The sequence below is a fragment of the Purpureocillium takamizusanense genome, chromosome 1 (assembly GCF_022605165.1).
Source record: "Purpureocillium takamizusanense chromosome 1, complete sequence".
Classification (NCBI taxonomy): Eukaryota; Fungi; Ascomycota; class Sordariomycetes; order Hypocreales; family Ophiocordycipitaceae; genus Purpureocillium; species Purpureocillium takamizusanense.
In genome coordinates, this window is record NC_063068.1 from 3,606,076 (window position 1) to 3,627,315 (window position 21,240).

General features: G+C 58.5%; 8 protein-coding genes across 9 annotated transcripts; 5 read left to right on the forward strand and 3 right to left on the reverse strand.

Moving 5' to 3' along the window:
* Window positions 1–421: 421 nt before the first annotated feature.
* Window positions 422–2,536, forward strand: JDV02_001122 (uncharacterized protein). Its single transcript, XM_047982020.1, has 2 exons — window positions 422–1,039; window positions 1,181–2,536. Exons 1-2 carry the CDS (start codon window positions 696–698, stop codon window positions 2,352–2,354), a joined length of 1,518 nt encoding a protein of 505 aa, XP_047837981.1. The 5' UTR covers window positions 422–695; the 3' UTR covers window positions 2,355–2,536.
* A 686-nt stretch (window positions 2,537–3,222) lies between these two features.
* On the forward strand, window positions 3,223–6,301 carry JDV02_001123 (uncharacterized protein). The gene is made up of 4 exons (XM_047982021.1): window positions 3,223–3,585; window positions 3,691–4,837; window positions 4,921–5,601; window positions 5,656–6,301. Exons 2-4 carry the CDS (start codon window positions 3,903–3,905, stop codon window positions 6,221–6,223), a joined length of 2,184 nt encoding a protein of 727 aa, XP_047837982.1. The 5' UTR covers window positions 3,223–3,585; window positions 3,691–3,902; the 3' UTR covers window positions 6,224–6,301.
* A 356-nt stretch (window positions 6,302–6,657) lies between these two features.
* TVP38 (Tlg2-vesicle protein) lies at window positions 6,658–8,766 on the forward strand. The gene is made up of 2 exons (XM_047982022.1): window positions 6,658–8,047; window positions 8,125–8,766. The coding sequence occupies exons 1-2, from the start codon at window positions 7,236–7,238 to the stop codon at window positions 8,534–8,536; spliced, it is 1,224 nt and encodes a 407-aa protein (XP_047837983.1). The 5' UTR covers window positions 6,658–7,235; the 3' UTR covers window positions 8,537–8,766.
* On the reverse strand, window positions 8,646–10,744 carry JDV02_001125 (uncharacterized protein). Of its 2 annotated transcripts, XM_047982023.1 has the most exons (2): window positions 10,590–10,744; window positions 8,646–10,260 (listed from the first exon to the last, which is right to left on the reverse strand). In XM_047982023.1, exons 1-2 carry the CDS (start codon window positions 10,710–10,712, stop codon window positions 8,932–8,934), a joined length of 1,452 nt encoding a protein of 483 aa, XP_047837984.1. In that variant the 5' UTR covers window positions 10,713–10,744; the 3' UTR covers window positions 8,646–8,931. The 2 variants fall into 2 exon arrangements, with proteins under 2 accessions (XP_047837984.1, XP_047837985.1); XM_047982024.1 differs by having other exon boundaries at window positions 8,646–10,744.
* A 1,355-nt stretch (window positions 10,745–12,099) lies between these two features.
* On the forward strand, window positions 12,100–14,229 carry JDV02_001126 (uncharacterized protein). The gene has a single exon (XM_047982025.1). It carries the CDS (start codon window positions 12,252–12,254, stop codon window positions 13,776–13,778), a length of 1,527 nt encoding a protein of 508 aa, XP_047837986.1. The 5' UTR covers window positions 12,100–12,251; the 3' UTR covers window positions 13,779–14,229.
* JDV02_001127 (DNA-directed DNA polymerase) lies at window positions 13,944–15,518 on the reverse strand (the record flags this gene model as incomplete). Its single annotated transcript, XM_047982026.1, has 7 exons — window positions 13,944–13,978; window positions 14,032–14,137; window positions 14,199–14,283; window positions 14,344–14,448; window positions 14,506–14,733; window positions 14,785–15,228; window positions 15,283–15,518. 7 exons carry the CDS (start codon window positions 15,516–15,518, stop codon window positions 13,944–13,946), a joined length of 1,239 nt encoding a protein of 412 aa, XP_047837987.1.
* An 899-nt stretch (window positions 15,519–16,417) lies between these two features.
* JDV02_001128 (DNA-directed DNA polymerase) lies at window positions 16,418–16,833 on the forward strand (the record flags this gene model as incomplete). The annotated part of the gene is made up of 2 exons (XM_047982027.1): window positions 16,418–16,435; window positions 16,570–16,833. 2 exons carry the CDS (start codon window positions 16,418–16,420, stop codon window positions 16,831–16,833), a joined length of 282 nt encoding a protein of 93 aa, XP_047837988.1.
* Window positions 16,834–16,851: 18 nt separating this feature from the next.
* JDV02_001129 (DNA-directed DNA polymerase) lies at window positions 16,852–17,546 on the reverse strand. Its single transcript, XM_047982028.1, has one exon. The coding sequence runs from the start codon at window positions 17,372–17,374 to the stop codon at window positions 16,871–16,873; it is 504 nt and encodes a 167-aa protein (XP_047837989.1). The 5' UTR covers window positions 17,375–17,546; the 3' UTR covers window positions 16,852–16,870.
* Window positions 17,547–21,240: the final 3,694 nt, after the last annotated feature.

Here is a 21,240-nt window from a genome sequence, read left to right on the forward strand (position 1 = left end):
GAGAGAAGGAGAGAAAAAAAAAGTCGGTTGAGGGGCCCTCCTCGACTTGTAATTTTTCCCTCCTGCCCACACGCAGCGCTGGCCAATCAGCGAGGCCGGGGTTCGGGGTTGGCCCCACGCTTAGGGTACTTTTCAGGTTACCACAGCAGGGCATTTCGCAGCACCGGGTACCTGAGCGGCACCCAGCGCTACCAGACACCAACCAGCCTGGCGGCGACTGAACACCAGGAAGTTTTTTCCCGCCCAAAGATTAAGCATGCTGGTGGCCACTGTGGTGGTGCTGGTGGTGCTGGTGGTGGTAACGCAGTGGCGGTGCTCACTCGCCCGCCACCCACCGCCGACTCATTCCAGGTTCTCTGACACCACCTAAACTGTACCTTCTCAACCACTTACACTGAGCCCGCCCGCGATTTGCTATTGCATTGCCGAGTTACATTCACGTCTCGCCTCGCGCCCATCATCCCGACTCGGTCTGAACTAGCCAGGACGCGGGCCACCTGGACTGCAGTCACTCTACATTAGCCGAAGCATAGCTCGCGCCGACTGAGTCACTCGCGCAAGTGTCAACTGCTGTCGCGTCGTCAGATTTTGAACCTTGCTGGAGAGGGGCCGCAGGGACTTTCATGCTGCCCTCTGCTGCCTTGAACCGAGGTCGAAAGTTTGTATGAGTCTCTAACAGGACGCCTTTTGCAGCCATGCCATCTGCGGTAGCCACAGCGGCGGGCGAGCTGAGCAATGCCGTGGCAGACGTCAACAGTCATGAGCACTATGAGTCAAACGCAAACGACGTGGGCTTCGTCACTGATGCTGAGTCGATCCCCTCGCATCAGCTGGGGGTCAAACCCTTGGGCAATCGCTACCTTTCAAATGCGCCTAATGCGAGAGCTAGCATCGGGTTTTGGGCCATGATGCCTGACGAGTTGCTCACTGGCATCCTGGAGCACTTTGGCAAACCAGACCTTGTCAGACTAGGTTCCACGTGCAAATTTCTCTACGCCTTCTGCCACCTAGAAGAATTTTGGAAGGCGTTGTTTCTTCAGTAAGTTTGCTCATGCTACTCTTTGGATTTGCACATACTTTCGAATACCCGCGTGAGACCTGTCGCACATGTGTACTCCATGCTCGCTTGCTGGCTGTCCTGTGGAAGCAACCATCATGATGCTAACATCCTATCGTCCAGGCTTCCGGCTGAAATAAGCCAATCGCTGAGATGGCGAGGCACTTGGAGGAGAACGCTGATGAACCTGAGCAAGGAGTCTGAAGCCACCGTCGACTGCAGCAATGTCTTCTCCGACGTCTTACACCGGCCATTCGCCTGCTCCAATATTAATTTGAGGCAGTTCATCCGCAATATACCGAAGGCAAATCAGATCCGCCGCTTTGACAATCTTACATACGACCAGTATGCCGAGCGATGGACCGAGCAGCCCTTCGTCCTGACGGAATGCATCCAAGAATGGCCCGTCACTTCTACGTGGACAATCAATAGTCTTCTGGCCGATTACGGCGAAGTCGAGTTTCGAGCCGAGGCAGTGGATTGGAGTTTCTCAAGGTATTGCGATTATATGCGGGACAACATCGACGAGAGCCCACTCTACCTTTTTGATCGCAAATTTGCAGAAAAGATGGGCATCAAGATCGGAAACCATTCAGACGCAGCGTACTGGAAGCCAGATTGCTTCGGGCCCGATCTCTTCGAAGTGCTCGGACAGGAGCGTCCAGCCCATCGTTGGCTAATTGTCGGGCCGGAGAGGAGTGGTTCGACATTCCACAAGGACCCCAACGGCACGAGTGCATGGAACGCGGTTATCCAAGGGTCCAAGTACTGGATCATGTTTCCGCCTGCTGCGCAAGTTCCTGGAGTATACGTATCTGAGGACAGCAGCGAAGTCACGAGCCCCCTCAGCATCGCCGAGTGGCTTCTAACCTTTCATCATGAGGCGCGTCAACTGCCCGAGTGTATCGAAGGCATATGCGAGGCTGGAGAGATCCTCCATGTTCCAAGCGGCTGGTGGCACCTCGTTGTGAATCTTGAGAGCGGCATCGCTCTGACGCAGAATTTCGTTCCGCAGTCACCGAGCTTAAACCTGCTGTCAGAAGTCCTTTCGTTCCTGAAAGACAAGCCGGACCAGGTCTCCGGGTTTGACAAGGACGTTGCGAACCCTTATGAGCTTTTCATCGAAAGGCTCCGCGCGAAAGATCCTGAGGTGCTGGGGAAAGCATTGGAAGTGGTGGATAGGAAGAGTGGCAAGAAGCGAAAGTGGAATGCGGCCGTGGGCCACGATGAAGAGGCTCAGGTAACTGGAGGCTTCAGTTTTGGATTTGGCGGCGATGACGAAGCCGAGGTGCCTTGAGCGCGCCTATGTCATGAAAATGAAAGACTGCCGGCGGGTTGCACGACTTGCGTGCCGTGAATGTGTAGACGTCTTGTCGCTAAGCCCCCTCAGAAGTATACCTGGCTGAGCCAAAACGCACAAACAACCGCGCGCGTCTCATCGAGGCCGGCAGAGGCCAGCAAATGATGCCGTGGGGGGGGGGGGGCAGGGTGACGCTGCGCAGTCCATGTGTCAAGGGCCAACCCCTGTTGAGGGGGTGGGCTCTTTCACGGGACCTGGCAAGCATCACTGGCGCATCCTCCTGCGTCCAGTACCTAGTACGCACTGTACTTTGGAGTAGATCGCACAAGCTTGGCGAGCAACAATAAATCAATAACGTGACCAACCATGGCCTTCGTCCAAGGCGGATGGTGACGGGAAGGCGCGCCGCAACCAAGGCACGCGCAGCAGCGGCACCACGCCAAATGAAGCTCGCACGTGCTTGCGTCAAGGCGTTGCTGAAACGCGGTGCTCGGGAGGCAAGCCGCTGCTGGCACGGGTGCCTCGCCAGGGCAGTGTGTTGCGGTACCCACCTAAGTTACCTTTGTAACTTGCGGTAGTACCTCCGGTGCAGTATGATGATATGCTGGTCTTGATAAGGTATGATGGACGTAAGGGGCTTTGGGTGACTGCCTACTAGATCACTGGGGCAGGTTTTAGCCTCCAGCCAGCTGGACTGACAAGACACCTCACAGGCTGCACCCCCCCGCCTCCACTGGGCTGACTTGACTTATAGTACTTAGTAGGTAGTGAATTGGGGGCCCGGTACTAGACGAGCAGCACCACCTCAGACGCGGCGCCAACGCCGACTCCACCACGCGCTGCGGGGCCTCCGCTGCTGGGTTGTCCTCACCTTCGACCTCGACCTCGACCTCGGGCTCTTTTCCCTTCTCTTGCCGCCTTGTTGCTGTCGCCGCCAAATCGCTGCGAGCGCCGCCTCTGCTCCCGCACCGCCAAAGCAGGCACCGGGCTCGTGCGACACACGCCAGGGAACATCGGGAACGCACGCACTCTGCCAGCTTCCTTGTCGTTCGCCGCGGAGCCTCGGCGGCGCAATGTGAGCTTCTTCTAGGCCTGTGTTCCGCTGTTCCTCACCAGCCCGATCTGCGCCTCCGCCTCCGCCTCGCCTTCGTTTTTGACTTTTCCTGCTTGCGCATCCGCCGACCTTCCTCGGTGCTTAAGCATCAATCCGTTTGTTTTTTGATCTCAGGTGCGGGCTCTAGTCCCCCGCCCGGCTCTGTTACCTGCACCGTGTCCAGTCGCCGACGCGTCACAGAGTCTAGCATAGCACTGACAAGCCAACTTCGCCGAACAGCTGCAACCATTCGTGTCGTGCTTATCTTTGCCCAGCTCGACCGCTAGAAGGGACGGCCTACACCAGATATTCGCCGGCCCCCGTTTGGCAGCCCGCGAAAACCACCCGACACCACGCCAGTTTCCCTCGCGCCGGTGATACCACACCTACCTCCTTCATCAACGTCCACCCGACATCTTCGCGGCCAACCCTCCGCAGAGGGGCCTTGCATCATGGTCTCGGACGAACATTACGAACTATGCCTGCCTATATTGCAGGATTCTACTCTCGAGGATGAGGATAAGACCGACAGACTCGAGGAGCTCCTCAAGAAAGAGACAAACCTCACAGGCACGTCGCTAGACAATGTCGTACTCGACGCCCTATGGCGATATCGCGAGGCCGGGGGTGCGTCGACTTCCCCTACTCCCATCAGGCAGTCGATCCTCCGCCGGCCGTCCCCCGCCTCGTGGCGTGGATCTCCCACGCCCCTGTCCGGGTCGCCGCGTCTCGGTGTGAGCCCGCTGGCTCCTCCTGGATTTGTGCCTTCAACATTTGGCCGGGCCAAATCGTCAACAGCGTCGCCGTTTTCATCTCCACGCGCATCTCCTCGTCTAGCGCTTGCCACGCCCGTCATCCCCCATAGCCCGAACCTCAACGCCTATGAGTTCGCAAGCGACTCCACGCCTGCCACGGAAATTCTAGGGGAGTACCAGGCCGAGAACGTGGAGTGGCTGGTAAGCGACGATGCAGCTAGTGTTTCCTCGTCGGTGGGAACTCCGAGCGGTCTCAACGCCGCGGCGCCAGAGTTTTCTTCCATGTCGTCGCAGCAGATCGACATGTCTCCGTACGATATGCTGCGGTCAATACTCGGACAGGCCCGCACAGACGAAGAGATCGAGTCCGCCTTGGCCATGCATGGGTATGACCTAAGTGCCACTATCGCTGCAATCATGGAGGCCCAGGGCCAGGAAGGTGGCTTGGCACCTGTGCCCGTTGATGAACCCAAGGGCGTCTTGATCGGCAAGTCAATCTACTCGGAAGGTCGCCCTTCAACACCCTCTGGTCCTCAGAAGTCTGGCGTCATATGCAAATTCTTCATGTCCACGGGTCAATGTCTCCGTGCGGACTGCCGCTTCAGCCACGAGCTGAGCAGCCATTTATGCAAGTGAGTCAATTCTCTTTCTACCTCCTACCCCGTTTGGTTCAACGGCTGGAATTGGCGCGTTTAGCTGACACTATGATGACTAGGTATTGGGTGACGGGAAATTGCCTTGCTGGCGATACTTGCATCTTCTCACACGACCCTTCAAAGCTGCTAAGCAAGCTGTCGCTCGAGGACGCTAGTACCAACAAGGGCCAAGGTAACCCCCAGCTACATGACCCGAACTCCTTCCCAGCCCTCCAGCAAGACAGCCCGTCTTTGCGGCCCGCGACTTTGGCTGTTGCATCATTCAACCCCCCGCCCGGCCCACGAAGCATTCATGGCACGGAGAGCCCGCGGCTAAGATCCCGGCCTGGTAGCCGTCAGCAGGCTAAGGACATCACCACGTCTGCTCCAGCTATAGATGATAATGAGGCCTTTCCATCCCTTGGCTCCGTGTCCGTTCGGCAAGGGAAGAAACATCACGGGAAGCGAGGCGGTCACGGCCACAACCACAAGGAGAATCTTGCCCCAAGCTCGCTAGCGGACATTGTCAAGCGGTCGCCATCGCCCGTCCCGGGCCCGTCCCGTCCCGAGTCCAGGAGGTCTGGGACGAACGGAGCTGCAACCTCTGGCCGGACTGGCGAAAATAGTCCGGCCGCCCAGGCCATTCCGAGCCCCAAGCACATCCCCTGGCTGGAAACGGGCGAGCGGGCCAACAAGGCCTACCTGAAGGCTCGCCAAGAAGCTATCAAGCACGGCGGCCTTCGAAACAAGTTTCTTCAGAGGTATTTTAGTCATGACACGATGCGCAAAATTGCAGCCTGCTGACGGATACACAGCGCCGCGCAAGCGTGGAACCGTAATGATGCGAGAGCCGCCAAGGCCTTGAGCCTTCGAGGACAGAGCGAGAACGATTTGATGCGCAAAGCACATCGGGAGGCGGCGCGCGAGCTCTACGAACACCGGAACAAAGGCGGCCTTGGCAATTCTTTGGAGATCTACGTCGACTTGCACGGCCTCCACCCCGAGGAAGCGGTCGAGTATCTCGAGAAGGTCCTGATGGAGAACAGCAAGGAATCCAAACCAGTCTATGCCATCACGGGCACCGGCCACCATAGCAAGAACGGCAAGGATAAGGTGGGCAGGGCTATCCGCAATTTCCTCAACGAATGGCGGTATGCGTATCGGGAGTTCTCTGTGCCGGGGGATCGCAACAGCATGGGAGGCATCTTGGGCATCGACGGCCGTAGCTGGGACAAGTCGCTCATGCGAGACGGAGGAGGGGGCGCCGCGCTCAGCGATGAGAAGGAGGAGGTTGATATTCTGAGCCAGGGCGTGGAGATTGGAGACGGCAAGGTCAGGCTGCTCGTACGGGATCCCCCCAAGGGCCCAAGCGGCAAGCGGTGACGTTTAGGAACGAAACCCGTAAAAAGAGAAAACCCAGACTTATCCAGATGAAGAAAGGACGCTCCACACTAGCTTGCGCGAAGCTGTCTTCGGTGTTTGTGTGTAGACTTGAAGTCTCCAAGACACTAAATCGCACATCAGGCGAGAGCATTGGGGTCTCAACTGGCGGAAGTCGTCGGGGGGTTAGTAGTTGTACATGGTCGTCCTGGTTGCCGACACTGCGAATGCTAAGCCGAGACGCGTCGGCCCCCGGGCTGTATTAAAGCGCTTGGGCTTAAGAATCCCGAAACATAAGGTAGGCGCTACCGGTGCAACGCTGAGGCGCTGAGCCTCGCGCGGCCTGACGTAAGTCTGACCCTCTAACAAGCTACGTATCGACCCGACAGGGTAATAAAGCCCCAGGTTCTAATTCCGCCGTTGAAAGTGCCCACGTAGTTGTTCGTCATCTCTGCGTTGCCGCGTACTCTTCGACTTGCACAGACCGCTACCAGAACAATTTCCTTGAGCCGGGACGCCCATTGCAGCATCGCCTGTCCTCGTCCCAGCAGAGGAGACAAAGAAGGGCCGCCCACCACGACCGTACCCGCGACTCACGATTTTGACCGAGAGGACCGACGGCTGACCCTTGCCATTGTGGAGCCGAGACGCCCGAACAGGGGGACGCTGCTGCAGGCACGACGTGGAGCTGAAGGTTGAGCAGGATCGAGAACGCATTACCGTCGCATCATCTCTCTTTCTCTGTTCCCTCTCTCTCATCGCACGAAATCCATACGTACGCGATTGCTCCGACGTCAGACACGCAGCTCGCGATCGGCATGGCACAGAGAGCCGACCAGGGGCTCTGATTGATCTGCAACCTACCGTCGCTGGGCGCTGTCGATCGAACCGGCCTCCAGGTGGACTCGACGACGACGCTTCGCGGCTGGAAGAACCCTCCACCACAGCGACTGCATAAACATACACGCGCGCGCGCGCACGCACGCACGCACACATACATACACATATATCCGCAATGCCAACGCCGGGATACGCTGCCGTCAACGGCAGCGGCGGCGGCGGCGGCAGCGGCGAGGGAGGCGGCCGTGGCCAGAGCCGCTCGCCGCAGCCAGCAGACTCGTCCTCGGCGTCGAGCTCGGCCAGGTCGTCGCCGGCCCCAATGGCACGGTGGTCACGGCACGAGATGGCCTCGTCGCGGCGGCGGCTCTCGGACCGCGCGCACCGCACGCGCAACTCTTACCACCCGCGCGAACTCGCCCGCCGCGGGTGGAAGCTCTACCTGTCGTGGAGCGAGCAGGTCGTCGCCACCTACATGCGCCTCTCGCCGCTCTACCGCGCCCTGGCCGCGCTCGCCTGCGTCCTCGGCTGGGTCCTCCTCATCCTCGTCCTCGTCTACTCGCACCGCTTCTTCGCCTGGCTGGCCCCTTACTCCAAGTCGTGGCGCGCCCGCCCCGGCGGCTGGCTGCTCATCTTCTTCCTCATCTTCGTGACGGCCTTCCCGCCCGTCATTGGCTACTCCACCGCCACCACCATCTCGGGCTTCGTGTACGGGTTCCCCCTCGGCTGGCCCATTGCCGCGTCGGCGTGCGTCCTCGGCAGCTTGTGCGCCTTCCTTGCGAGCAGGACGGTGCTCAGCGGCTACGTTGACCGCATGGTCGGCCGGGACCACCGCTTCGTCGCGCTCGGGCAGGTGCTCCGTCACGAGGGCATCTTATACCTGACCGGCATTCGATTCTGTCCGCTGCCATTCAGTCTTAGCAATGGCTTCTTGGCCACGATCCCGAGCATCAGCCCAATGTCCTTTGCCGTCTCCACCGCTTTGTCAAGGTTCGGCCCCAGCGCCCCCCCCCTTTATCGTCCTTGATTAATCCTCAGCTCTTCAACCTGTTGACCACGGTGAACAGCCCCAAGCTTCTAGTCCACGTCTTCATCGGTAGCCGCCTCGCCGTGCTCGCCGAGCAAGGCGACTCCATGACCGCCGGCGACAAAGCCATCAACTACCTCAGCATGGCCATTGGCGGCGTCATTGGGATCCTCGTCGGCCTCGCCATCTACCGCCGCACCATGGCACGGGCCGCCGAGCTGCAGCGCGAAGAGGGCGGCTCGGCTGACGAGCTCGCGGCGGCCGAGGACGGTGATGCTGGGTACGACGACACGGACGCGACGCTGCTGGATCCCGAGGACGCCGCGGCCGTCATGTCCGATGACGACCTGTCGCTGTGGGACACCCAAGGCGCGGACTCATGGGGCGAAGGCTACCATGACGACATGGCCGACGACGTACAAAAGACGAAGAGGAATGGCGCCAGTAATTGAAACCTCTTTTCCGCCGATGGCCAGTTTTCAGCGTCTCGTGTTTTCAATACAAATAGAGCATAACGTTTGGGCTTTGCTTTGGCATATATGGGTCAATAGACAAGATAGGCGCTAGTTGGCTGCGCATTGCTTCATATACATTAAGTGCCAATAGAGATGGAGAAAAGAAGGTATGGGCGCATGTGATACAAGTCATCATCATTATAGTAACTATCATCGATCCATATGCCCATCAATGAAAGTGATTCCCTGTTCCAAAATGCCCTTACGGGTTCCAAACGCCGTCGCTGATTCAAAGTAAAGGCCGTGTGATCTATACACATCACGCCTTGGTAAAATGTGCGGGAAAAGCTCGCTGCGCAGTAAAAAGAAATCAAAGAAGACCCGTGTGGAAGTTACTGATTCCCACGAAACTGGTTCATGAACTGTAGAGCCTCGTTCATGGGGTACCCGATGAAGACGGGTCCAGTAAAGACCATTTGAGGCACACCACCACCATTCTCTTTCAACCCCGCAGGATTGATGAACGCAGGCTGAGGAATCGGAGTAGGAACAGAATTAGTGGTCGCTCGTCCCGTTGTGAAGGGTGACTCCGCATCAGCGGCACTTGGTCCCGGGATGGCCTTTTCCTCTGATTTTGCCGCGGCCGCAAGTTCTTTCAGGGCCGCAAGCTTGATATGATCGAAAGGACACTTGCCAACGCCCTTGGATGGTAGCTGTAGTGGCTGAAGCGGACTTGGTATCCGAACTGGCGCAGCAGGCGGCGACCTGGGGTGGTCGTTCTCAGGCCCAGACATCTCGTAGATTGGAACCGAAATGCCCCAAGGCCGACTGGGCGACTCCCCCACGCGAACTTCCTTGAGCGGCCGATCAAAATGGCTCTGGCGATCGGCGTCAACCTGGACCAGTTCCTCGTCCACATGTGGTGCGGCAGTTGCTGTCACGGCGTGGGCCCAGTTCTCAACGCGCTCGTTTGACGCCCGGTCAACATCACTGCGCCGACGCTGCTGCTGCTGTTGCTCCTCCTCGGGAAGCATAGGTTGATGGAGCTGACTAAGACCCTCAATCATGCTTACAATGTTGCCGTATTTGGAGTCCAACTTCTTCATCTGATCCTCGCTCTTCTGGTAGCGTCGCAGACACACTTCATGGCTGCGCGGCAGCTCGTGTTTGTGCGTCTCGACGTAATGTGCAATCTCTTCAGGTGAGTGCCTGTCCATGAAGCGAATGGGACATTTGCTGGCTCCGGTGCCACTCGGAGGCGGCTGTGACGCGGACTCTTCGTACATGGCCATGCAGATAGGATCATCCACGTCGTGATGTTGTTGACCCGTGGCAGGGGCCTCTCCAGACGCCGCTTCGGCACTACCTCCCGCCGCCGTCTTGGAGAAGGGACATTGCAGATTGCCCTTCTTCCCTTGAACTGTGAAATCTTGTTCAAGAGCCGTCGACATAGACGTGTGGTCGCGAGTAGAGCGCGACAGACTTTCCCTGCTGGAGCCAGTAGTCTTGCTCGATTCGCCCAGAGAGGCGAGCTGGCTGGCCGCCCGCCGTCCGTCGCGAATGACAAGAGCTAATTGGTGTTGCGACTGGGGCGACGAACGATGCGGGAGAGGGACCGGTGAAGTCTCGTCGACCGAGGTATGGGGCGGCAGCTGCAGCTTCGCCAGGGTTTCGGCTATTTCTGGCGTCGCCGGTGCATATTTGTCGGCCAAATACTGAAACTGATATGAGCCCGCGGCGCGTTAGCTGATGCATCCGTGGTTGAGCCGTGTGGTGATGGAGAGCAAGCGCAAGTAAACGGTGTATGGAAGGGAAAAGTCATCGTCGCCAAGACCAAAGTTCAAAGTTCAGAGGTGTAAAAAGTTGTCAATCTCGGCAGACGGAGCTGCTCTTGATCTAGAGCTAATGATATCTCATCATGATTTTGTCTTTGGGCGACGTTCCGAGGGGTCCGGTCTCGGGCATTTAATGAACGGGACCGCGTGTTTGGAGATGGGAGACGGGCCGGGCAGTAGGGTCGAGTCAGAGGCTGCGTGCAAATTCGACTCACCTGCTCGTGGGCAAAGCGTAACTTATGCTCGAGGACCGTCTTGCGATCGGCCAAGTGCTGCACCTCGTCGGCTAGAGCGTTGAAAGCGTCGGCCAGGGTGTGACTGAGTTGGATGTGGTCCATACCCACGACGAGAGGGATAGATGGTAGAGGAGAGTGCAAGAAAGCAGGAAGGGGCGATGGGCAGAGAAAGTGAGGACGGGGCAACAGGGTCTCCACTGGTTGGTGGCGGTTAGGTAACCGCAAGAGCAGCCCACTCGTGCAGTGCGACGGAGCCCGCCCGGCCCAATGCCAACGCCTAGCGGATCTTTACAGGCCCGAGTTGCCGCTCCAGCGCCCAGGCCACTCCTGCTAGAAGGGCTCATGGGCGTCGTTAGGAGCGGGTGCTAAACTTCCTCGTTACTATTGAAGGTCTGGAGATGCACCATCATCCGGCCTCGGCGAAGTCGAGAGCGAGGCAAGTCGCCTCGCCCGACCAAACATCACTGAGTCGGGGTTGGAGGGCTCTTTGCTATTCAATCTGTATGCCAGCAGGCATCAAGTTGCCAAAGAGTGTCGGATGGTTCAGCGTTCCAAGGCGCGCGTTGACGCGTCCATGGCCTGCGGCGCCGACGACATATCCTGGCCTCTCGGCTCGGAGTTGAATCGGCAGAAGTTCCTGTGGGCCATGGCCCAGCCAAGCCCTGTATCAACAAAGCCTTGGAAGCGTTGCGATCATCCAAGGGCTCCGCCCTAAAGGCAGAGGGCATTCAGACTCTCTGATACACATGTGTCCGTGTCCCCGGCATTGCCGCTATGTTGGTCAGGTGGACACGGCGCCGGCAAGAGGACCATGAGCAACCCGGGTGGCGACACCTGAGCGCAGTCCGACAGTGTCGCCTCGCAGGGCCAATTGTTCAGTCCATGCTTGGCCTTCTCGTGGTTGTCATCATACCCACGAGAAGGCCATCGGGTCTGTCGCCGCGAGGCCGATGTGCAACGGCCTGCGACGACGAGAACAGATTCCACTTTATGCGAATATACTCCACCAGTCCCTGAGGCCATTCATTCTGATCACCGCCAAATACGACGTAGCGGCTGCCCAGGTCCTCATCCACACGGTCGAACTCGGGACAGCCTGGCCGTCTGTCAAAATGGTTGTCGGACAGCCAGCGAGCTAGTACATCCAAAGTCCCAATCACACGTCCCTTCATGCCAGGAAACCCAGGGAGGTACAGACTGGGCTGACGGCTTGGAGTCTGCGCCTGGGGCAGGCTGGACATGGCTTGCAGCGGTCTAGCAACGGGCACCACAGCAAGGAGTCGAAGCCAGCCCGCGCCAGTGGCCCCGCAGGCGTCTTCGGCGGCCCGGCTGTGGCCATGGTGGGAGTGCTAGCGGTCACGGTAATATACAGGCAGGTACCTGCTTCGTACAGTATAAGGCACAGTACTTTTACCGTCGCCTAGAGCGGCTCGACGGGGAGGGGTAGCGGGGTGCAAAGCGAAGGTACTTCGCACGCGAACAAATGGATGTCATCCGTGGCTGATGCGCGCAACCGGCGCCGCGCTCGATCCAAGGACTGGTGTCGGCATGGAAATGGGCTATAATTGTTGACCTCCTTCCCGTCCTGTCCTGTCCTGTTCCATCCATCTCCCGGCGTGTTTCTGGCCGCTCTGCCCCTTCATGTACGAGCCTCACGTCCTGCGAATCCAGTTGTCCGTCTCACCGTTGCCCTCACCCGCCACATTCCCACTACTATCCGTCTCGCCCAGAGTCGCAGCGGCTGCCATGGTCCCCAACACCGCCGTGCAGATTCCTGTGGCGAAGCTCCTCAGCAGCCGGAGCCATGTCGTCCCCGGACAACTGCTCGTCACGGAGCTCTTCTTCGAAGTGCCGCTTGATTACGAGAACCCCTCTGCCGGCACGATAAACCTCTTCGCCCGCCGTGCCAACAAGCGCGAGGTGCCCATCTTCCCTCCCGATGCGGATGGCGACGACAAGAAGCAGGATGCCACGCTGAAGCCATATATGGTTTACCTCGAAGGTGGTCCCGGTTTCGGGAACCGGGAGCCCCAGGACCACCCCGTCACACGCACCGCCCTATCCAGGGGCTACCAGATGCTCTTCATTGACCACCGCGGCGTCGGCATGAGCACGCCCGTCTCCGCCGCTATGCTCGCCACGGTGGGCGACGCCGACGCTCAAGCGCGATACCTCGCCCTCATGCGCCAGGACAATACGGTGCGCGACTGCGAGGCGGTCCGCAAGTGCCTCACCGAGGGCTGGCCCGAGGCCAAAGCTGCCTGGTCCACGTTCGGCCAGTCCTACGGTGGCTTCGTCACGCTATCATACCTCTCCATGCATCCCGAGGGCTTGCGCGAGGCTTTCCTGACCGGCGGCCTCGCTCCCGTCGGGAAGACGCCCGAACAGGTGTACGGCGCCACGTTCCGCAAGACCGCTGAGCGCAACGAACAGTACTTTACCAAGTTTCCCGAGGATGTCGACGTGCTGCGTCAGCTCGCTGCTTACATCGAGAGCCAGGGCGGCGTCGCCCTTCCCTCCGGCGGCACACTAACGGTACCCCGTCTGCTGACCATTGGCATCGCCTTTGGCGGCCATGGCGGCTTCGACAACGTTCACACCATCCTCATCCACTTGAAGGCGTCCCTAGACCAGTTTGGGTTCTTCACCCGGGCAGCGCTGCAACCCCTCGAGACCTTTACCCCCCTAGACACGAATATCATATACGCCATCCTTCACGAAGCCATTTACTGTGACGGCATTCCTTCCGACTGGGCCGCCTACCGCGTCGGCAAGGCGCTCAAGGAGTTCTCGTGGCTCAACCCGGGGCACGTCTGCGCGACATCTGCGGAGCCGCTATTCTTCTCTGGAGAGATGATTTTTCCGCTTCATTTTGAGACCTACCCCGAGTTACAGTCTCTGCGTGATGTGGCAGAGAAGCTCGCCAAGAAAACAGACTGGCCACACCTCTACGACCAAGAGCGTCTGCGCAATAACAAGGTCCCCGTGTACGCCGCGTCGTATGTGGAGGACATGTACGTGGAGTGCAACCTTGCCAGGGACACTGCCAAGCTGGTCAAGGGCATCAAGGTCTTTGAGACCAATGTCGTGTATCACAACGGTGTGCGGGCCAAGTCCGACGAAGTTCTTCAGCAACTCTTCAGCTTGAGGGACGACGTCCTGGATTAGACGAGCACTGATGATGTAGACAGCGAAAGCGGAGCGGGAGAACCCCTGTCGCGTCATTTTACCCTGCCAGCCAAGGTCGGTTTGTGAAACAACAGCACTGCCAGGGGTGGTGGCTCAACGACATGGTGGATTGACAGTCCGGTGCTCCCCTCTCGCTGTCTCCTCTTATTCCACCTCCATCTCTGCCTGTAATTGAATCTCTGCAACATCTGTAAGCGGTGTGTATCCAGCCAGATAAGGAGCCTGCACTCACGCCAGAGCCGGTTGGCTGCGGTAGTGATGATCTCGGCCTTTGCCAGTAATTTTTCCTCCAGCTTATCGTCGTTTCTTCCCTTTAAGCGTATCTTGTTGGGCTGTGCCTGTTTCAGGGTCAGCAGCCAAGCGCATCACGACTGATTGTCGCCGGCAAAATTGACGCACCTGCATGAGCACGGGGAGCAATTCTTTGGGGTCGGCATTAGCTATAGATGCGACGCTCCGATAGCCACTCTCCCAGAAGACTCGGCTGCACAACGAGTCAGTGTCCTGTGTCAACGTTCAACGGGCGTGCCACGGGTGCGCTTACGCTGTCCGGCTCTTGATGAATGGTATCTTCGCCAGGGCTAGGAGATCCGCCCTGGCGCCCGCTAGAAGTCTGTCCGAGAAGTGCTCCAGCGCTGCAGCCATGACACTGCACACAAGGTCCCGTGAGTCAGTGTGCGCGACGGCAGATTGTCGAGGCACTCACCCCCATCCCATGGTGTCACAAAACTTGATCATCCCTGCAGCGAAGCCATGGCATGTCTGGGACAGGGTCTGAACTGTACCACGCGGCGCATCGTACTTGCGAGAGACGACATGTATCGGAGTCTCATTACACAAGTCTCGCAGCTGGAGAGCGAGGTAAAACCGTCTGTAGATGCGGGCCAGCTCCTTCTCCCCCGGCGTGTTTTCTTTCAAAGTCGCGCCCTGGGCTCTTTGCAATGTCAGTTAGTTCGACAAGCTAGCGCCCCGAGCATTCACTCACAGTTTGAGGATAGCTGTTGGCTTGATTCCCAAGAAGTTCATCACGCGCAAGCCGCTTTCATCCAGGGCCTCCATCTCGTTGCGGAACACTTGCCAGTTGACAATTACCCCGAAGTCTTGCACTGGCGTGAAGACGTACAGGATGTGCATCTCCCCATCCATCACAAAGGCCTTCAGAGCCCTCGTGAGTTCTCGGTGGACGAAGACTCCATCATCAGGATCAATCGCAGAGGCCACAATTGCCCTACCCAGTTGAGTAGGGGCGAGACAGTCTGCTGTATCACTTGTTGCCAATCCCATGCTCTGGACCTCAGCCAAGCTCTTTTCAAGGCACTCGTGCACAAAGGGTACACCGTGCGAGTAAGTCAGGAGCGACTTCGAAAAGTAGTCGCGGATTGACTCGTGGTTAGTAGCCAGTCGCGTCGAGATAACCTCCAAAAGTGCACTTCACGCTGATTAGACCACGGTGGCATCGGCATCGGCGTCCATAGAAACTCACCGCTGTATGCGCCGATTCTCGGTATTCAGACAGCTCGAGACTTCGGGTATCTCAGCTCGCACAAGGTCTAGAACTTGGTCCAAGTCGGCCTCGCGACAGCACAAGTAAGTTTCGCCGACTGGGGACTTGCCTTGGCGCCCAGCACGCCCCCTCATCTGCCTCAGCATGGACGGTCCTATGAATTCTCGACCCATGCGCGCGTTGTGCAAGATCACGCGGCGTGCCGGACTTCCCATTGTCAGAAGGTCTCCAGGCAGGGGGGGGGGGGGCCAAGATGGCCTACAGGTTGATGCCGGCCGCCAAACTGCATGTGGCGACACAAACGACAAGCGTCCCAGCATCGTAAGCCGCAGATATCAAATCTCTTTCTTCGCTGGTTAAACCAGCCTGATTTATTAGCGCACAAGCTGCAAGAATGACCAATATTAAAACCTACATCTATGGATATGTTAGCATATGCGTTGCAATGGGGGAAATGCTAACATGTTATATCATTCGAAAGCACCTACGATGAAAAGCAACACCGTATAGAACGGTCTCTTCAAGCACGGGATCAACACCTGTGCTCAAACTCCGCAGGTCGCCGAGCAGATCCAACCGCTTTTCGAGCAAGCTTGGGCTGATTGAATGTGGAGCAGGCATGACGCGGCTGATCCAACGAGCATCAGACTCACAGACGGCGCGACTGCCTGCGAAGACCAACACTCCATGTCCGCTGGAAGCGGATTCATATGCAAGGGAAACGACGGCATTGAGAACTGGGTCGGAGAATTCCTTTAGCAAAGATTTCGTCACCTCTCTATCTGGCGAGACCAGCCCCGCCGTCAAGTGTCGGCTGCTAAGTCGGGTATTTGAGGAGGGCCGAGTATCAGTGGATTCAACAGTGAAGATCTTGCCCTCGCATACAAGATGCTCATTGATCGGAATTGGTCGGTAACGGGTTTCGTAGCAGTGAGCATCTAGCCACTCAGCCATGAGACTCATGTTCTGTGGAGGGAGTCACTAAGCTGTCCCAGGACGACGAGCACAGCGCGAGGCGATGGCATACCGGTAGCGTGGCACTCATGCCTATAATTTGTATGGGCTGCTCAATGCTGAGCAGCTTTGTAGCTATGAGCTCTAGCAGATAACCACGATGATCGTCATCGATCATGTGTAGCTCGTCTAACACAACGGCTCTAAGTTTGGGGATGGAGCAATCATCGATAGCTTGATTCACAAGGGCATTGGACTGGAAAGAGTTAGCGTCATCATGCGTATGCTTGGAAGCTGACGAGCCTTTTCCAGGGTGCACACCCCAATATCAAAGTCATCCCACGTCGCCCTGACTTTTCCGCCGCCGAAAAAGCCGAGTACTCGGATGGCTCCTTCATCCGCACGTCTACGCCACGGACCGTTCCCATGGTCACTCGACGGTTCTTCCGGCAGGCGCAGGTCGCGCACGACGTTTCGCAGCCAACGCACCTTTTCTTGGACCAAGGCGACGTAGGGAAGAACAAGAAGCGCCTTGCAGCCAGGCTCAGCCAATACTCGTTTGAGGAGCAACACTGAGCCGGAAGTCAGTACCGTCTCTCGTCTGGCCAAACGTCTACGGCTTACAGTCTGCGACCAGCGATTTGCCTCCGCCAGTTGGGGCGCAGTATACTAGGTTCCTCTCTCCGTCCAAAAGCCCGGGGCCTTTCAGACAATTCTTTTGCCATGGGTAAATCTGTTTGATACCTAGAGAGGCAAGGTTGCCGACAAGCTGGGATGGCAGATCGTATGTGCGATGGGAGAGGTCCAGCTCCGGATCCCGGGACGAGGTCGGCGTGGCTGCTAACAGCTTTCGCTGGGAGTATTCAGACGTGCCGGTCTGCCTCCGCGCACTCACGATGCTGCTCGCGGACAGGCGGGTTGGAGCCGCAGGGAGGCTTGCAGCGCGTTGGAACTGAACGAGGCCGTGTGACACGGGCGCCCGCTCACTTTGGCCGCCATCATTGCTTGACCAGCTTCGCTTCTGGCCCGCAAGAGACACTGGGCCATGGGAAGCTCGCCGTCGCTCTTCAGCTTCTTGCAGGCTGGTCGTGTGTAAGAGGCCTCTCATGCTCTTCATCGCGAGCGAGAGGCCGACGATGGCGGCGGCATGCGTGCATAAGCTTTAAGGTAGACAATTCAATCGCCGCGCCACTGTCGTCTTTCGGGGCAGGATTGATTGAAACGCAGATCCACGGGCGTCGACACTTTTTAAATCCCTGGGTTAGGCGAATGTCGTCAACGCGTCAAGGAGACGCATGGTTTAGACGCCAGGACGCGGTATCACGTGCGGAGGCTCCAACCAGTGACTCAGAAGGGCAAGTGCGGGAAGGCGGCATGTCGGCGCCGAATCACGATGGACGTCCACCCGCAGCGAGACAAAAAGACATGGAAGGCCCCGGGCACTGCAGAGCCACATTGACGCGGGGCGTTCCTGGCACTTGCTGCAGTGGCTCGGCTGGCTGACACACCCGCCACCAGGCCGAAAGTGAGGGCCAGCAGACACACGCCCCCCGCCCCCCTCACCCCCCCCCTCCCTCTCTGCCAACGCCCACCCTTCTCCATCGCCTTCCGCAGTTCTTCCCGGCCCTTTCCAAGCCCGTGGCGCCTGGCGAGTGCACACTGCAGCCGCGGATGCGCAGGGCTCTGCAGAGACTGCCCCGCGGGCCGCCATTGGCCAGCAAGGACGCAAGCTTCCGGCACGCCTGTTCCCTTTTGGCATGGAGCTGATTGGAAGAATGGAAGGCGTCCGCCAACAACGTGTGCGCTCGCCCCCTCTGCCTGAAATGGGCTTGCAAGCTGGGGTTGTGTGTGCAACCCATCGCGCGATGCACCGGCACCCTTTCTTGACTTGATGGCTCGACTACGCCGTGGACTGGCAAGATGAGAAGATGTTCCGACAGTAGGTGCAACCGACGCACGCGGTCGAAACGGCGAGAGGCTTCTTTGGCCAGTTGTTTCCCACAGCATCCGCCACTTGAGTTGCCGCCTTATCCAAGCAATGTCGTCGAGGCAGCCTTACCCTATGGCAGCGTTTCATGAGCTCCTGGTGATGAAAGACGCTGGCCGTTTCCAGTACGGCCCGGTTGTGTGAAGTAAACGTTATTTTTATACACGATCTTTGCAATGGCCCTCCGTGATGAGACCCCGCGTCATGGCGGGAATTTTTACAGTTGTTGCGGAGCGCCCACACGCGGACGACGATGTGCGCTGGCGGGGTGGGCACGATTGAAATGGCTGGTGGCGACACGACACGATCCCGCAGCAGCCGAACGCCCCGGCGGTCCGCGACGACGGTCGTTCGTAGCCGGGCATGTAACTACTAAAGTAGGTAGTGTCCTCAACCCACCACAAGACCTCCTGGTCAGCCCTTGTGGGCCAGCGTCGTCCCTGTTTCGACTTCTGATTCCCAAAGGCCACATTTTGGTAGGGAGACGGGAGCCAGCCAGCCTGCCCAGTGTTGTCAATGAAGATGTTCCACCAGGGCTGCCCAATTGCGGCCCCTCCGCTCGGCTGCCCTTGATGTCTCCGAGTCGCAGTTATCCGTCCAGATTAGTTGTCCAGGGCGGCCCATGAGGCCAGACCCTCCGAGCAGCAAGTCGCCCTTGCCCAGGGCTTTGGCTTGATAATGCAGGTACGATTTGCGATGGAAATTGTTACTCGTGACAGCAGGGGGTGCATTCTGGCACAGCGCCGAAAATATACGGCGATGTGCGCGTTTCGTAGCCTGGGATTTCCGTGCAAGTGTGCTTCGTGCCCTGCGCCACTACCAGGTGTGGTTTTGGTGTGTTCCTGCCTGTTCGTTAGTAGCCAGCCCATAAGGTAGCTTCTATCCCGGACGGCGCCTCTCGGGCTTGCAGGAGCCTCCCTGCCACGCCAAGGGGACGTGCCAAGGCGCGTGTGTATACGAAGTACATGGACGGAGTTGCACGGAAACTGCTACTACTACAGGTAGGTCCTAACATTATAGGTACTTTAGTATGCTCTTTGCTGCCGGCCTTGGGTGATAGTAGATTGTCCTGGTCGCCGCCCACCACATGTACGGGGCCCCAAGATAAGCAAATGCGAAATCAATAGGCTGCTCGTCGAGGCCCTTGAGCAAGATGCACGAAGAGGTGCCGCGTCTTCGAGCATGGACCTCACACGTACTTCGCACAATGCAAGACCAGGGCCACCCTGCGGCTGCCGTCAATCGTGCCGACCATACGCCCTGTGAATGCCCCCGCGTGCCAGTCCGCTCGCAGGGTGAAGGCTGGCACCAGCACCCTCATTGAATGTCATTGCCGATGGAGGGTGGTGGCCGCGGCCTAGAGGTGGCCACGCCACACAAATGCTTCGGCCCATGGCCCTACTCCCATCCTATTCAACCCACCTCGCGTGCTATACTGTACATACATGCCTTGGGCGTGTGTGTGAAGTGAGTGAGCAAACCCTGCGAATCCGAGTACGTAGGGGCCGCGAGGGAGAAACAACAACTGGCCGCAACCGCCCTCCCTCGCATCGACCCCAGGCAAAGCGCCGCTACAGGTGTACTGTACGAAGTACGTCGCAGGTAAATGAGAATAAAGCCATGACCGCTGCCGCCGGCTCTGGGCCAGACTCCGTGTTTGGCCGGGCCTTGCGAGTTGTTCAAATGCCAGGCCGATGGAAGTGAAGAAGCGCGTGCCCTCCTAGGAGGTGCCGACCCGGTGTCATGGAATGAATGACAGGACGGGAGGGCATGCGTGATTTGCACCCGACACTGGCTATTTTGGCTCGGTACATTGCCTGAGGGGCCCGCGAGCGGCCCAAGCTTTGCCACCGCATCGCCAATACCGGCGGGCCTGCTGGCGTACAGACGGAGCCACCTAAAAGTACTTCGTAATCGTACCTTGGTTAGTACTTTATACATGCCATGGGTTCTTCTGCAATTTGCACCAGGGTTGACTGACGATATTGAAGCTGGACGACCGTCGTTGGCGTAGCTTCGCTCTCAACACGCAAAGGTGACTCGGATCGCGGCGGAACAAGTCAAGACAGATGCTCGGGGTAGAACCCGAAGAATGTGCTCCCGTGCTGCCCGCATACGAATGCTCCCGAGCACACGCTGGCTTGGTTTGCAGAGGCGCGTAGGGTTGGTCTGCTTTACTTGACGCCGCGCTGTATCGCGGAGCCACATGATCTGCACCACCACCGGCCACACTGAGCCAGGCCAGGGCAGCCCCCATGACGCACATGTGTAGGCAATTATTTGCCCAAACGCGAGCATAGACTTTGCACGGGAACCGAAGGGCTGCTTGCACGAGCATGGCTCTCTCCATGCTTGCGCACGCCCTTCTGGCCGTGGCAACAGCTTCGCGCTCTTATTTCGTCTGGCCACGTTCCCTCCTGCGCTGCGTCTCTCCCGTCTACGCCTCCAAACGCGAGTCAACTGGCGCGAGGGCTCGCTGTCCCCGGCGCCCAGCCATCGCCCGGCGGAGTGGCACCCATCTGCTGGTCGTGGTCGGCGTGCCCTGCGGGTGATGCCTGGGGTGACAAGGGGGTTCTTAATGGCTTGCCGTCAACGTCTCGCGACTACGGCCGAGGCTTATTACTGTTGGCCTCGCCGCGGCGCCGACTGCCTTTTGGCGCCGTCACGCATCCATCAACCATGGTGGGACGGCGACTGGCCAGGTCAAGCAAGCAGCCCAACTCTCGCGTGCGCACTCCCCCCCCGGTGGCGCTGGATAGAGTTGCCGATGAGAATGGGTAGCATCTCGCCGGACCGGACACAAACTGGGGCGTCACCGCACACGAACACGTAGCCCTCGAGCGGCATCCATGGCGTAGGCGCAGTCCGCACAGCATCCTTGGCTGCGGGTGATGTGATCCTGTGAGAGCGTTTCTCGTCGCGGCGCGCGTGTGGCCACGACAAATACGTGTGAGCGAGCCGTAGCCTTCGGGTGGGCGCGCGCGGCGCTGATGAAC